This window comes from Penicillium bovifimosum, assembly GCF_028826915.1.
Source record: "Penicillium bovifimosum strain IBT 22155 chromosome Unknown utg000001l_segment0_segment0, whole genome shotgun sequence".
Lineage (NCBI taxonomy): Eukaryota > Fungi > Ascomycota > Eurotiomycetes > Eurotiales > Aspergillaceae > Penicillium > Penicillium bovifimosum.
Window position 1 is genome coordinate 2,004,372 of NW_026622710.1, and position 12,173 is coordinate 2,016,544.

The 12,173-nt window shown below is 48.9% G+C and overlaps 4 protein-coding genes across 4 annotated transcripts; 3 read left to right on the plus strand and 1 right to left on the minus strand.

The window, feature by feature from the left end:
• Positions 1-658: 658 nt before the first annotated feature.
• Positions 659-1,783, plus strand: N7515_000765 (elongation of very long chain fatty acids protein; the record flags this gene model as incomplete). The annotated part of the gene is made up of 3 exons (XM_056661509.1): positions 659-1,069; positions 1,124-1,406; positions 1,461-1,783. 3 exons carry the CDS (start codon positions 659-661, stop codon positions 1,781-1,783), a joined length of 1,017 nt encoding a protein of 338 aa, XP_056526675.1.
• Positions 1,784-4,876: 3,093 nt separating this feature from the next.
• On the plus strand, positions 4,877-6,082 carry N7515_000766 (uncharacterized protein; the record flags this gene model as incomplete). The annotated part of the gene is made up of 1 exon (XM_056661510.1): positions 4,877-6,082. One exon carries the CDS (start codon positions 4,877-4,879, stop codon positions 6,080-6,082), a length of 1,206 nt encoding a protein of 401 aa, XP_056526676.1.
• Positions 6,083-7,187: 1,105 nt separating this feature from the next.
• Positions 7,188-8,048, minus strand: N7515_000767 (uncharacterized protein; the record flags this gene model as incomplete). Its single annotated transcript, XM_056661511.1, has 3 exons — positions 7,188-7,484; positions 7,547-7,766; positions 8,038-8,048. The coding sequence occupies 3 exons, from the start codon at positions 8,046-8,048 to the stop codon at positions 7,188-7,190; spliced, it is 528 nt and encodes a 175-aa protein (XP_056526677.1).
• A 2,402-nt stretch (positions 8,049-10,450) lies between these two features.
• On the plus strand, positions 10,451-12,130 carry N7515_000768 (uncharacterized protein; the record flags this gene model as incomplete). The annotated part of the gene is made up of 4 exons (XM_056661512.1): positions 10,451-10,964; positions 11,028-11,093; positions 11,156-11,296; positions 11,862-12,130. The coding sequence occupies 4 exons, from the start codon at positions 10,451-10,453 to the stop codon at positions 12,128-12,130; spliced, it is 990 nt and encodes a 329-aa protein (XP_056526678.1).
• Between the last annotated feature and the right edge of the window lie 43 nt (positions 12,131-12,173).

A 12,173-nucleotide genomic window follows, 5' to 3' on the forward strand; every position in this document is an offset into this window, starting at 1 on the left:
GCATTCAAAGTCATGTTAAAGAACCTATCATTCAAGCAATAGCTTCAATCGAGGTTGGAACCCTCGGCAATTTTATGCTGGACACAATAGATCTCTTGCTACTTTATGGGAGGAACTTCTAATGCGCTGCCAATTGGCATGCAGGTGTTGGTAAACAGCATGTGACAGTTCACCGAGGACAGCCTGGCAGCCCCCAACGCAGTTACTGCTCGATATTGGAAGGTCTGGGTGAGTTTTAGAAACCAATTGTACAGATAAATACAATCAAATTGTAACCCAATGGCCTACATGTCTGCATTACTCCAATTGATCTTCTATTTGAACGTACGGACTACTCAATGATCAATGTAGATGCGATCGGAACTTGGAGTTCCCCTTTTTATGACACGCTAAACCCTTTTTGGTTCTCAACGGACGCGCCGGACGCAAAAAGTAATCGGTCTCCTATGTTTCTCCAGCTTTTCCCTCTCTTCTCCTTCCCCCTTTCCCTTCATTTCTTTATCCTTTTTACTTTCATTTCTTTCCTTTTACTTCGTTTGGCCTTTCTTTTGACGGTCTATTGCAGTTCAATCTCTGCCCGTCAACAGTTGCCTTCCTCGGCTGTTCCCATCTCCAATCGTACACCGGCTTGGTCGAACAACAGCGCAATTCCGTCACTATGGCCTCCGAAATTCTCAAGCATGTCTCATACCCGACCATCGATCGCCCTTTTGGCGTGCACCTATGGCCTCTCTTCGACCAGGCCTATGAGAAGGTCATGGGCTATCCCGCCAGCGAGTTCAAGTTCATTCAGGGTGTGACCCCTCTGTCCACCTTGAAGGAGACCACAATGATGCTTGTCACCTATTATGTCCTTATCTTTGGTGGCCGTGAAGTCATGAAGAAGCTGCCCGCATTCAAGCTCAACACATTGTTCATGATCCACAACTTCTTCTTGACCACAGTCAGCGCCATCCTGCTGGCTCTGTTCATTGAGCAGCTTCTGCCCACTCTCTGGAGACACGGAGTCTTCTACACTATCTGCGACCACAGCGGTGGTTGGACTCAGCCCCTCATCATTTTGTACTACGTAAGTCGCAGACGCCCGAATCTTAGGATGTGAGAAAACTGACGCCTCGACCAGCTCAACTACATCAACAAATACGTCGAGTTCATTGACACCATCTTCCTGGTCCTCAAGAAGAAGCCCTTGACTTTCCTCCACACCTACCACCACGGTGCCACCGCTCTCCTCTGCTACACTCAGCTTATTGGTGTGACTGCCGTGCAGTGGGTGCCCATCACCATCAACCTGCTGGTCCACGTCGTCATGTACTGGTACTATTTCCAGAGCGCCCGTGGCGTCCGCATTTGGTGGAAGAAGTACATCACCATGCTGCAGATTCTGCAGTTCGTTATCGACGTCGGTAAGTGCTTGCGGTCCGGAACCTCGAATGACTAACAAACTGACGTGCTCTTAGGGTTCATCTACTTCGCCTCGTACACTTACTTCACCTCCGCCTACTTCCCTTGGCTCCCCAACATGGGCCAGTGTGCCGGTGAGGAATTCGCTGCCCTGGCTGGTATCGGCATCATCAGCTCCTACCTGGTCCTGTTCATCTCCTTCTACATTGCCACCTACAACAAGACCGCCAAGACCGGACGCCCCCGCCGCAACACCGGCCAGAAGTCGTTGATCGACATGAAGAACTTCGAGATCCCTTCTCCCGTCGGTACCCAGAACGGTGCCGCCAAGTCCACTGGCCGCTCCAACGGCCCCGTGACTCGCTCCCGCAAGGCTTAAATGACCAGCTGAATTACAGTTGCTGAGCGCTTTCATTGCGTGATTTGAAACCAGTCATGTTGTCCACGAGGTCGACGGTTAGATCATGCCGGGATGAGCTAGAGAACAGAATCGCATTCGACGCTTGTTGGCCCAACCCAGCGGAAGGGCGGAGTGGCTGCCTCTGGGTGATGCGTCTTTATATTTGTTTAATCAATGACCGTCTCATGATGCCAAGTCCATTACCCGGGGCATGGGTTATGTGCCCTGGAATTGTCGGAATGCGTGTGCCGGGATGTTTGTCGGGCACAGCCTGAGGCATTTCATTTCGATGCAGGATTGCTGTTAGATTGGCCGGCAATCTCGTCATCCTTGTATTCTATAATGTCGTTTTTCTTCTTCTGTTGATGTTTGTCGTTATCACCCTCCGTCTGTTGGTGGCAGGCCATTCGATTGTACCCTTCCGCCTTATTTTCAGTAAAGTATTGATTGATAGAGTTCCATATCAAAACAAAATGTAATAATGTCCATTTCATCAATCCGATAGAACGAACATGCTAGCTATATGGTCTGCAGGTGGTAGCGAAGACATCAATGAATGCAGTTTGACTGCCGACACGAAGACCGGAGCATGTCATCAGCACCTTCAAGAATCTGCAGCTACTGTCTAACTGCATCTCATGCAGACATAGCCTATATCTTGAGACCATCCAGAGTGTTTCCCCCACAAATGAGCACAACAAATACCCCAACTGTTGATATGGCAACAAAAAAGCTTGTCCCAGTTAGCGGGTAACACAATGTGCAGTATCACACCACCAGAGCCTCCACTCGAAGACAAGACGCAGGAACCCATCAAGTGAAGTTTAAACAAGTTCGCACACCACAGCCTGTGCGACGAGTGACAAACAGCAGAAAGTTGATGTATCTCATCCGCCACGAATACTAGCGGCCCCGTTGGCGAGGCGATCATTGCTTTGGAAGGTTCCGAGGGCGTTAGTCAAGAAAAAAACGGGCAGATCCTCAGCCCAGTCAGATATAATAAAAAATCGAAAATTAAATGGCTTGCTGGGCGGATATATGGTGGACGAGGCTGGGTTATATCCAGCCTCCCAGATAAAGAGGATAGTGCAGTGTAGCTGTTATCGATATTGTTTTCCCCCGACTTGCTAGGCAATACCAGCCATTGCGATAGCGTCATAGGGGCTGGGTGGGATTTGGATTTCAATAATGGAAAGTTTTAAGGTAGGATGGAAGCGGCTTGATTCGAACTGACAAGCGCCTTGCTTGTGCCATGCGGTTTAGTTCGGAGAGTGGACATGTGGGTCTCGGAGGTTGCTGCCGGAGGATAGAGGCCAATTGAGGAAGAGAAGTGGAAAAAGCAAATGGTGCAGTAGTTGCCAACGTTGATGGTGATCGGCGGGTTCTGGGACTAGGTATGGCTTTGGGCGGGTTTCAAAGGCGGTATTCTCGTACATGCATGTCATGAGCCAGTGGATGAAATGGCTTAGTGGTAGTATGGATTGAGTAGTTATTTTGAGTTTCCTTAATGGCAAATCTCCCGAGGTCAAGAGCTGTGGAAGTGGAAGGTTGGTTATGCAGAAATCTGAATGGAGTCATATGGGTACCTGCAGAGACCGGGAGGTTGTAAGGTTGGAACTATGGAGATTGTGAGCCCTTGCCTTGACAGCTGCATCATGGAATGATTTATCCCGTATGAGGATAGTATATGGAGAGAAAAGATTGCGATAGATGCGATAGATGTGATAGATGGGATGTCAGATGAGATGGAATTAATGACGTGAACCATGGATGAGGATGTAAGGAGGGAGCCGTTCCATGGTTGAGAAGTAAGTTCGTAAGGTTATTTTGATCAGGAGGTTATCGTCTTTATCGTCTTTATCGTCAACATTCTTGGTCCTTCAGGAGAAGAGGGAGACCTTCCTTAACCTTCCCCTCTAACCCTCCTCCCTCCTCCCTCCTCCCTCCAACCCCTCCAAGCCAACCCCAAACCAACCCCCCTCTAACCTCTAACCAACCTCCCTTCTAGGACCTTCGGTTATGCCCCTGGCATCCTCACCACCCCAGCAAGGACCACAGGTTTGCTGGCATTTTTACCTTTCGACACTCTGGCACTCTGTACTTCAGATCCTAGCCGAATATCCAGACGCCATAGTTTGAAGCTAAGCTAGGTAGTTCGTAGCGCGTTTGAGTTACAGATCCTGTGCTCTAGTTTACTTGGCATCTCACTTGGCATCGCACTTGACAAATGTGATTCGACCACATCAAGTGACATACATGTTGTTTTGCCTTGTTCCCACTCCTCTATGGCCCACAGGTTCTAATTCAAACTGCCTAAAGTATAGACGGAATGCTTCTAGGAGATGTTCTCCCTTATTGGGCGTTTGGCCTTGCTACGTTGTACACTCTCATACGTGTCCAATCATCCGAGGACGGTTGCGGGATTACTGCGTAGGTGCCTTGACCACTAGCTCTTGATGATACGTCAGATTTGTTTTCTTTTGGCTATTTTAGTATTTCAATATCCGAATATTGATTTTCTCAAGGTTTCAAACCAGCCCTGCCACGATACGCCTGCAACTCGATCCTGAAACTGCACCCCCCAAACCCTACCTGACCCTATTCTGGTTTGATGCAAGGGCAATCCTCCCAATCACATTTGATTCTTTCCACTCCTGCATGATGTGTCTTTCGGGGCGTGTGCTATTTTTTGGCCTTTTCCAGCACGTGCACAGGGATTAACATGGAAATACTCCCTGCAATCTGCTTCTTTTACCATTTACCATTTACCATTTTCCTATACTTCCTCATATTGAAAATATGCATCCCCTGCCCATAGCTCCTTGGTCCCACTCTGTCCCACTTCCTTAAAAGCCTTTTATCACCCTGGTGGGTTCGGATCTCCTCTGCAGCTTTGTAACCCGTGGGATATTGGGTTATCTGTGGGCTGGTCTCCTTTCTTTCTACCTGTCGCAGCTATTAGTAGATGTTCTTTTCTTTTCTGTTGCCTGTTCCTTTCCTTCGCTTTGCGAACCGTCGATAGTTCAGGAACAGTCTACACTCTACCACCCAAGCCACCGAGCCATAGGAAGGATGTACGAGCCTCCCACCACATTGAGTCTACACCGGTTAAGCCGGCATAGTCTCCAAGACCGATACGAGTCAGACGAGGAGGCTGTGTCCGAATCCGAGGCGGGCGCCCATGATCTCCTCTCCTCACCGATAGGCTCGCATCGAGCCGGAATCTTCGATTCAGATCTCAGTGCCGACGATATCTCTGACCGGGACGAACATACGATCCTGGCCCCGCCAACAGTCAAACGGACCAGACCCGTCTCATCGGCAACCCTCAAGAGAAATAGTACCGCCACTTTCGACGAAGATACCTATGTCTTCGATCCAGAGGAACAAATGGTCCTCGAACTGCCAGACTCTCCACCAGAACTGGCAACAAGCACCTTCTTACAGCCGCCTCTATGCATCTGGCCAAAGCCTCCGCTGTCGACCAGCGTTAGATCTCGCTCGGTGTCACCCTCGTCCGTCTTCTCGTTAGAGGAGGCAGATATACAGGTTGCAAAGAAGATCACCATCCTCGAACCGCATACTCGTCCCACGGTGGTCTTCATCAACGCTCTAGGCCCACGAGGCAAACCCTCAAGATCATCCTCAAGATCACGCCCTCCCCATTCTCGCTCCCGCGAAAGCAGCCGACACCGTCCTCCTCCCACTAGAGCTGACAGCCGACTCGGCCTACGTTCAGCTGAGACGATCAGCAAGTCACCGCGCCCTAAACAAACCACGAAGCAACCCACAGCAGCACCATCCTCAACCCACACCCAAACCCAAACCCAAACCGCAGAGGAAAATAAAGATACCCACCCAGCACTAAGCGCAACAATCAATCGCGTCTCCGAAATCCCTCAAGTCCTCTACATCCCCGCCTCCCCACGAACAATTCCAACGCAAGCATACCATCCACGTGCTTATGCCCAAGCACCAGCCCAGTCCCAGTCCCAAGCCCAAGGTCAAGCTCAAGGTCCAACCCCCCGCCAACGCCTCACAAAACGCAGCACAACAACCCCCTTCTCCCCCTCCCCCCTCCCCCTCATACTTCACAGATACTACTACAGTCCCCCTAACCAAAACCCCCTCACACAACCCACACATCCGATCCGAAACCCCAAGCAGCAGCTACAGTGTAACAAACATGCTCGGCACACGCTCCCCACTAGCAATGCGTCGCACAGCCAGGAAACACTCCTGGTCGAGCGTGCATTCGCTGACGAGTCTGCGCTCTGATGGGTTGGGGGCTTCTTCGTCGCAGCTTTCTGTTGCTACGCAGCCTGGTCCGGCTCCTTCTACGGAGGTGCAGAGCCAGAATCAACCTGCAAGGAAGAATAGTAAGAGGAGGCATTTGAGGGGTGATAGTATTGCGCCCAGGGGGTTTATGGGGAAGTTGGGGAAGAGGTTGCAGGCTAAGGGTTGAATGGGGTTTTGGCAGTGATTTGGTGTTGGTTTCTGGTTTGGTGTGGGTGTATCGTGTATTGGATGGGACTTTCTTTGGTTGTTATGGGTGGGATTTTGGACAGGTTTATGGGTATCTGCTTTGCTATGGTGTTTAATGGTTGGGTTTGCATTTTGCTATTGTATGGGCGGAGGTGTGTTTGCAATTTTTGTTTATGATCATCCAGCCAGGTGCCAGACTTGCGTATAGCCAGCATCGGTTCCAACTTCCATATTCTAGCGAATAATGTCTTGTTTACTTTAATACCTACCTTCCATGGAGACCTCCCAATAAACTGCTGGCCCGCTGCTTTGTTTTATCATTGATCATTCGCTTTCGAAGGATATTTAGCATTGTAATTTGTAGTATAAGCCTTGGTTCGCAAGGCACGGAACATGGATCAAGTGTTAAGTGAAGTCTTCCAGTCACTGGGGCTCCCCGCTCCCGGGCTACGACTGGCTGGTCTGTGCTCAGTCACTAGTATTCCTCCCACGTGATCCCACCGTCCCACGTGACCAGAAATCGACGAATATTCGTCGTGTACCAGAAATCATTCGCATTCGCATCGTCAGGCGAAATATCGACGAATACGAATATATTCGTCATTTGTGCCGAGCCCTACATTCATGGTGTTAGAATGCCCATATGACCTCGCTGTAACCTATGAGGCTATGATTTCGCAATTGGGACAGACAACGAGTATTCGACTTTGGCCGCTCTTTGCTGGGAGCCTGGGAAGCACGAGGACACGGGTAATGCTGAATTCAGAAAAGACTAGGCTGGACAGTGACTTTGTCGCATACTGCTGCGTGATACAGGATGTAAAAGTACAGATAATTCAAATACCTAGCCCTTGTGGGATTCATAGGTTCGCACTTTTTCACACGGCTCTCCTCTATACTAAGCTATGCCAGCTTCTTGACCACTGTTCACCTGGTCATCACAGCAGGTCCCCATATGCTGATTTTTACATGCTCCAGAACAGCCCTGCGAATGAGCACTTTGGAAACCCGATGCGACAATCTCAGGCTCTCCATGATGATTGCTATAGTAGCAAGTTTTGCTACTGGTGTGGTAATCGACGCTGTGGCAGGGAATAAATCTAGAGCAGGCATCTATGCAGTCCTTGAAGGTTTCCTGCGTGTCTTCAAGAATGACCTGGGTTCCATGTCGCTTGGCACAGTCAATATGGAAGAGCTAGAAGCTATATTAGTATATGGTTTCGAGAGCGATGCTGGTCATTTTGACAGAGATCTTACCTCGCCGCCTTTACTCTCGTACTGCTGGCCGTCGGAGCCGGGACACTCTGTAGCACACACGACAGCTGCACGATCGGCCGATTCTATTGCTGGGGGAGCTGTGATATATGCGTAGTCGTGGGTATCATCTCCACATCGTGCAGTCTGGAAAGAGCCCTTGTTATACAGCTTGCAAGTTCCGATTTCGTCCTGGTTATTGGCAAGAGCAGAGAATACGTAACTGTAGGTTATGTGAGCACGATATCCTTGGTCGGTAGGTGGTAATGGATATTACCTCTGACATCCAGCTGTGGAGCTACACCGATTCGCGCACTCCTGGAAGCTTGAGGCAGTTGACCTCGTGTTGGGTATTTCGCTTGTGGCGTTGGGGTGGTGAGTGCAGCAGAGAAGGGTGTAATAAGCACCGTCATCAGCCACAAATAAGTCTCCATTGTCTGAGCATGAACATTAGTAAATATCCTGGATTTGAGACGTGTGATCGATATCCCTACCATTCGGGCATCTTGGATTTGCAAGTACCTGAGCATCAGGCTTCGGAAGGGTCAAGCGAGAGGAAATCGGGGGGCAGGTTCGGACGTGAGTGTCTTCTGTTGGTTCTCCGGCGGGTAGTTCTACCTCGACCTTTTCCATGTAAAGGGCACCGGGGTATGCTTGAGCAGGACCTGCCGTGCCACTGAGACGACACTGCTTTCTTCCATGCGCCCAAGTGCTTCCAGTGCATGTAGGTATGTCCCTACACAGGACAGCGCACTGCGCTGGGGTGTGGATATTTTTGTGAACAGTAGCATCATAGCTGCCAAGGAAATCACATTGGAATCTTACATGATGCCCTGGGCTAATTTCCTCAATCTGGCCATCCTGCGCTGGGCATATAGTGCTGTAATATTCACTTGGCGATGTTTGAGCTCGAGATCTCGCCAAAAAAGTCAGGAATATCAGACCAAGAACATGCATTGTTGATGGGTCGTGATAATGTCAAGTAGATAGAAATTGAAGCGCAACGTAGGTAGGATATGAACTGTTTGAGATCCAAGTGGGCGGGTTGAATGCCACTTTATATGCCTCACTTTTATCTCCACTCAGAGGTAGGACATCGTTCAGGGTATGGTCACTGCAGGTATTTACCTTGAGTAAACAAACAAATCCTCAGATACAGCCTCAGACTTTCATGTACTCCAACCTAGGTACGTCACCTATAACTTGGGGCCTGCAGACGACATATCCATCATGTGCTCGAAATATGCGCCTCGGTGAAGGAGCTCCTTACAACCTATCAGCAGACATGATTCATTCATGCAGGTGCTAGAAAGGGCTGTGACTCCTAGTAAATGCGATATTTTACCACTTTATCGGGCTCCACAACCACAATGTTATATAGAATATATAAAACGGCCATGAAGATACAGAGACTCTCCAGGCTTTCTAAGGAGGCTAGACATGACCTAGAATCTTTTTGATGGCTGGAAATTGGAAAATACTTATAGCCCATGGTCGTTGAGATAAAGCTGTAATTTACCTATCGAATTCACTATGGTGTTTTGGGACAGCTCCCATAACTGCGTTACTCAGATAAGATTATAAGACCCAGGCGGATCGGCGCGAAACTTAACTTGACGGGAAGTCTATGGGTCCCTTGCATTTCTGCACGATGGTCTACATATTAGAGAGTGCTCCATCACTCAAAGCTGACCGACCCACTCTAGAGATCAGCCCAGAAAAGAGAAACGATATCTCTAGCAGCACTACTCGTGAGCAAGGTTTCTTGGCCTAAGTCAGCCAGCTGCCAATGTGGGTCAATGGAAATCCAGTGGCTACCTGATGGATTGAGCGACTCATCCAAAAGTCGGTCTCAACCCCACCGGTAATAAGAAAAGACCCAAAAAATGGCTAGGGTGCGAGATTGTGGATCTTGATCGACCTAGGCGCGGCTGAAAAGAGATGCGAGATGGTGTAGTGTGCGAGATTTTGGGATCATGATCGACTTTGGCACAGTGGAAAAGACATGCGAGTGCGACTGCGAGATGATGCAGTGTGCGACATTTCGAATCTTGATCGACTTTGGCGCAGCTGAAAAGACATGCGAGATGATACAATGAGCATCTTCCAATTGTCCTAAATAGGCAATTGTCTAGACGCAGGCTGCAATGCATAGGTAAAATAGTTCGCGAACTCGCTGAGTTGCTTGTATGACCCGACGTAACTAGATAATAGGTTACCAGTGCGATCGTCGGAGAGAGTTCTGATCTTGACTGAATTGGAAAGTTAGAGATATGCTTGATTCATTAAACGTGTTGATTTTCAGACACTACATTATCCCTACCCAATACCAAGGGAGGAGCAAGGTACTAGTTACTTAAGGTAGTGAACAGCTGGGTAGGTACTGGTCTAGGCGGGACCTCCCAAGTTATCCATAACAGGAAATTCATCAAGAACTGACCCCAGGTCCAGCCTTTAACTGACAAATACCCTCTAGCGTCAGAGTATAGGTCTCGTTCAGCTACAGCTACAGAAAGGCCAAGCAAGTACAACATGCAGATCTAGAGTGATCTACCAGTGGCCTTTATGCATCGTCTAGAACGGATGGGATGTAACGCTGTAGACGGTGGATGCTTATGATCGGCAGCAGGCTACGAAGTGTTGAAGTGCGAGATTGTTGCTAGTACCACACGTAGGGGCTTAGATGTCTTACTAGTTACGGAGTACTTCTTAGCAAATAACTACTAGTTTTATGTAGTATGACGACACTCAATTCTAAAGCTCAGAAGACGCGCGAGTGTCTATATTCTCTGCAAGTTATAAATACCCTCTTGACCACCACCACAGCATAGGTATTCATCGCTCTCAACTCATTCTAGTCATCTTTCAACCGCAATCGCAAAAGCTACGACCAAGCACTCAACAGCCATGAATTTACAGGCCTTGCTTTCTGTGCTCCCCTTGGTGGTTAGCCTGGCTCAGGCTCAGGCTATCACCCCTCAACAGCACTTCAATCAACTGTGTCCCACCAATGACGGCCAAGAGGTCGAGATCCAGCCTGGCCTTTTTGCGACTTACCACTGCCGTAAGGCCGTAGCCAGCACCATTCCTGTCACCGCCAATACCGCGGCAGACCCGGATGCTTGTCTTCTTGCCTGTGAGCAGAGCAGCGGATGCGCTGGAAGCATGTGGAGTGGCCGAAGCGGTGCATCATGCTATCTCGTGCAGCATTCCGGCGAGCCGAGTTTGCGGAACATGGATCGAGTGGTCTACATGACCTACCGCAGGGCGACAGATCCTTTTGCTGAGGATGAAGTTGTTGACCCGTTCCCCTCGGAATGCGAGGATGAACTCGAAGATTGCAAGGAAAGAGAGCAGGCACTTAACTCCCAGTTGGAAACCTGCACCTCCCAACTCACTGCGACTGAGGCTTCAGCTCGATGTCAGTACTAGTACCTCCAATTTTACCATCAAGTCAGCTTATAACTAACCAGCTCAATTATAGGCACTCGGGATAATGGCAAAATTACTCGTACCCGTGGAAAGTCTTGGGAGATACAGTGCTCCAAAGGTTCGTCTCGGCATACAGTTCCCCTTGAGTTCTTAACATATGCTAATTACCGTATCGTTTAGAGGCTGAGTGCTTGAAAGCTGCCCAAAATATTGGAACACGGGATAACCTTCAACAGTGTATCGAGGCTTGTGCAGACCGATCGACCTGCAAGTTCGTAAGCTGGAAGGTGTCTGCCAAAGACTGCTGGGTCTCTGACGCAAGTACACCGTGGTCTACCTGTACCACCGCGGCACACAACAACTTCCATACTGTGAAGCTGGTGGAGTAGAATCTTGGTCTCACGAGTGACAGGGTTTGCACCTTGCTTCCTCATCGTGACATCGTCACTGGGTATCATCATTGCTCAAATCAGATAGGAACATTTCCTTCAAGGTGGATCTCAGGGATGTTGTTGGATCACATGACGTGAGGGATCTATATCAGTCCCCATCTCTCACTTGGTCTCTTTCCTTCTTGTTCTTCCCTTCCATCTTTGGTTATATAGTTTGAATGTCAAACTCGTCTTGCTTAAAGCGCCCTGAGCATCGTTGTAACAGCCTACTCGCAGCCTTAGTCTATGCCGTTCGGTAATCTCTGACTTAGGTATACCGTATCTATTTATTCCAAGCACTGGACATGAGCAAGATCTGGCAGACGAAATCGCTCGCAGAGAGGGTTCGCACTTGATTACGAAATATCAATTTGTTCCCGTCGCTTCCTTGGTAATTGGCTGAGCAGCTCGAATGATCCGTGAGATAATACTAACCTTTATTGTTTATCGAATAGATCGCAAGACTGCAAACAAACAATCCAATTGCTTCACTCGTCGCGAAAAGGAAAAGTATCTTGATTCGAAAGAGAAGTCTCGCCTTGCGGAGAAGATTGACATTTGCCAGGTCAACCTCAACTACACTATCTACTACCCCCTCACCGAGGAATACATTTCACTGTACCCGAAGACGAATGGAAAGCCCGATGCGAAAGACATCAATGCCAATGAACCCAAGCCCCTGATGTGGGCTATCGTTGAGAAGTGTATGGAAGAGAAGACATGAGAGTGATGGTGGCTTCTTTGAGTAATAATTGCACGGTTTGATA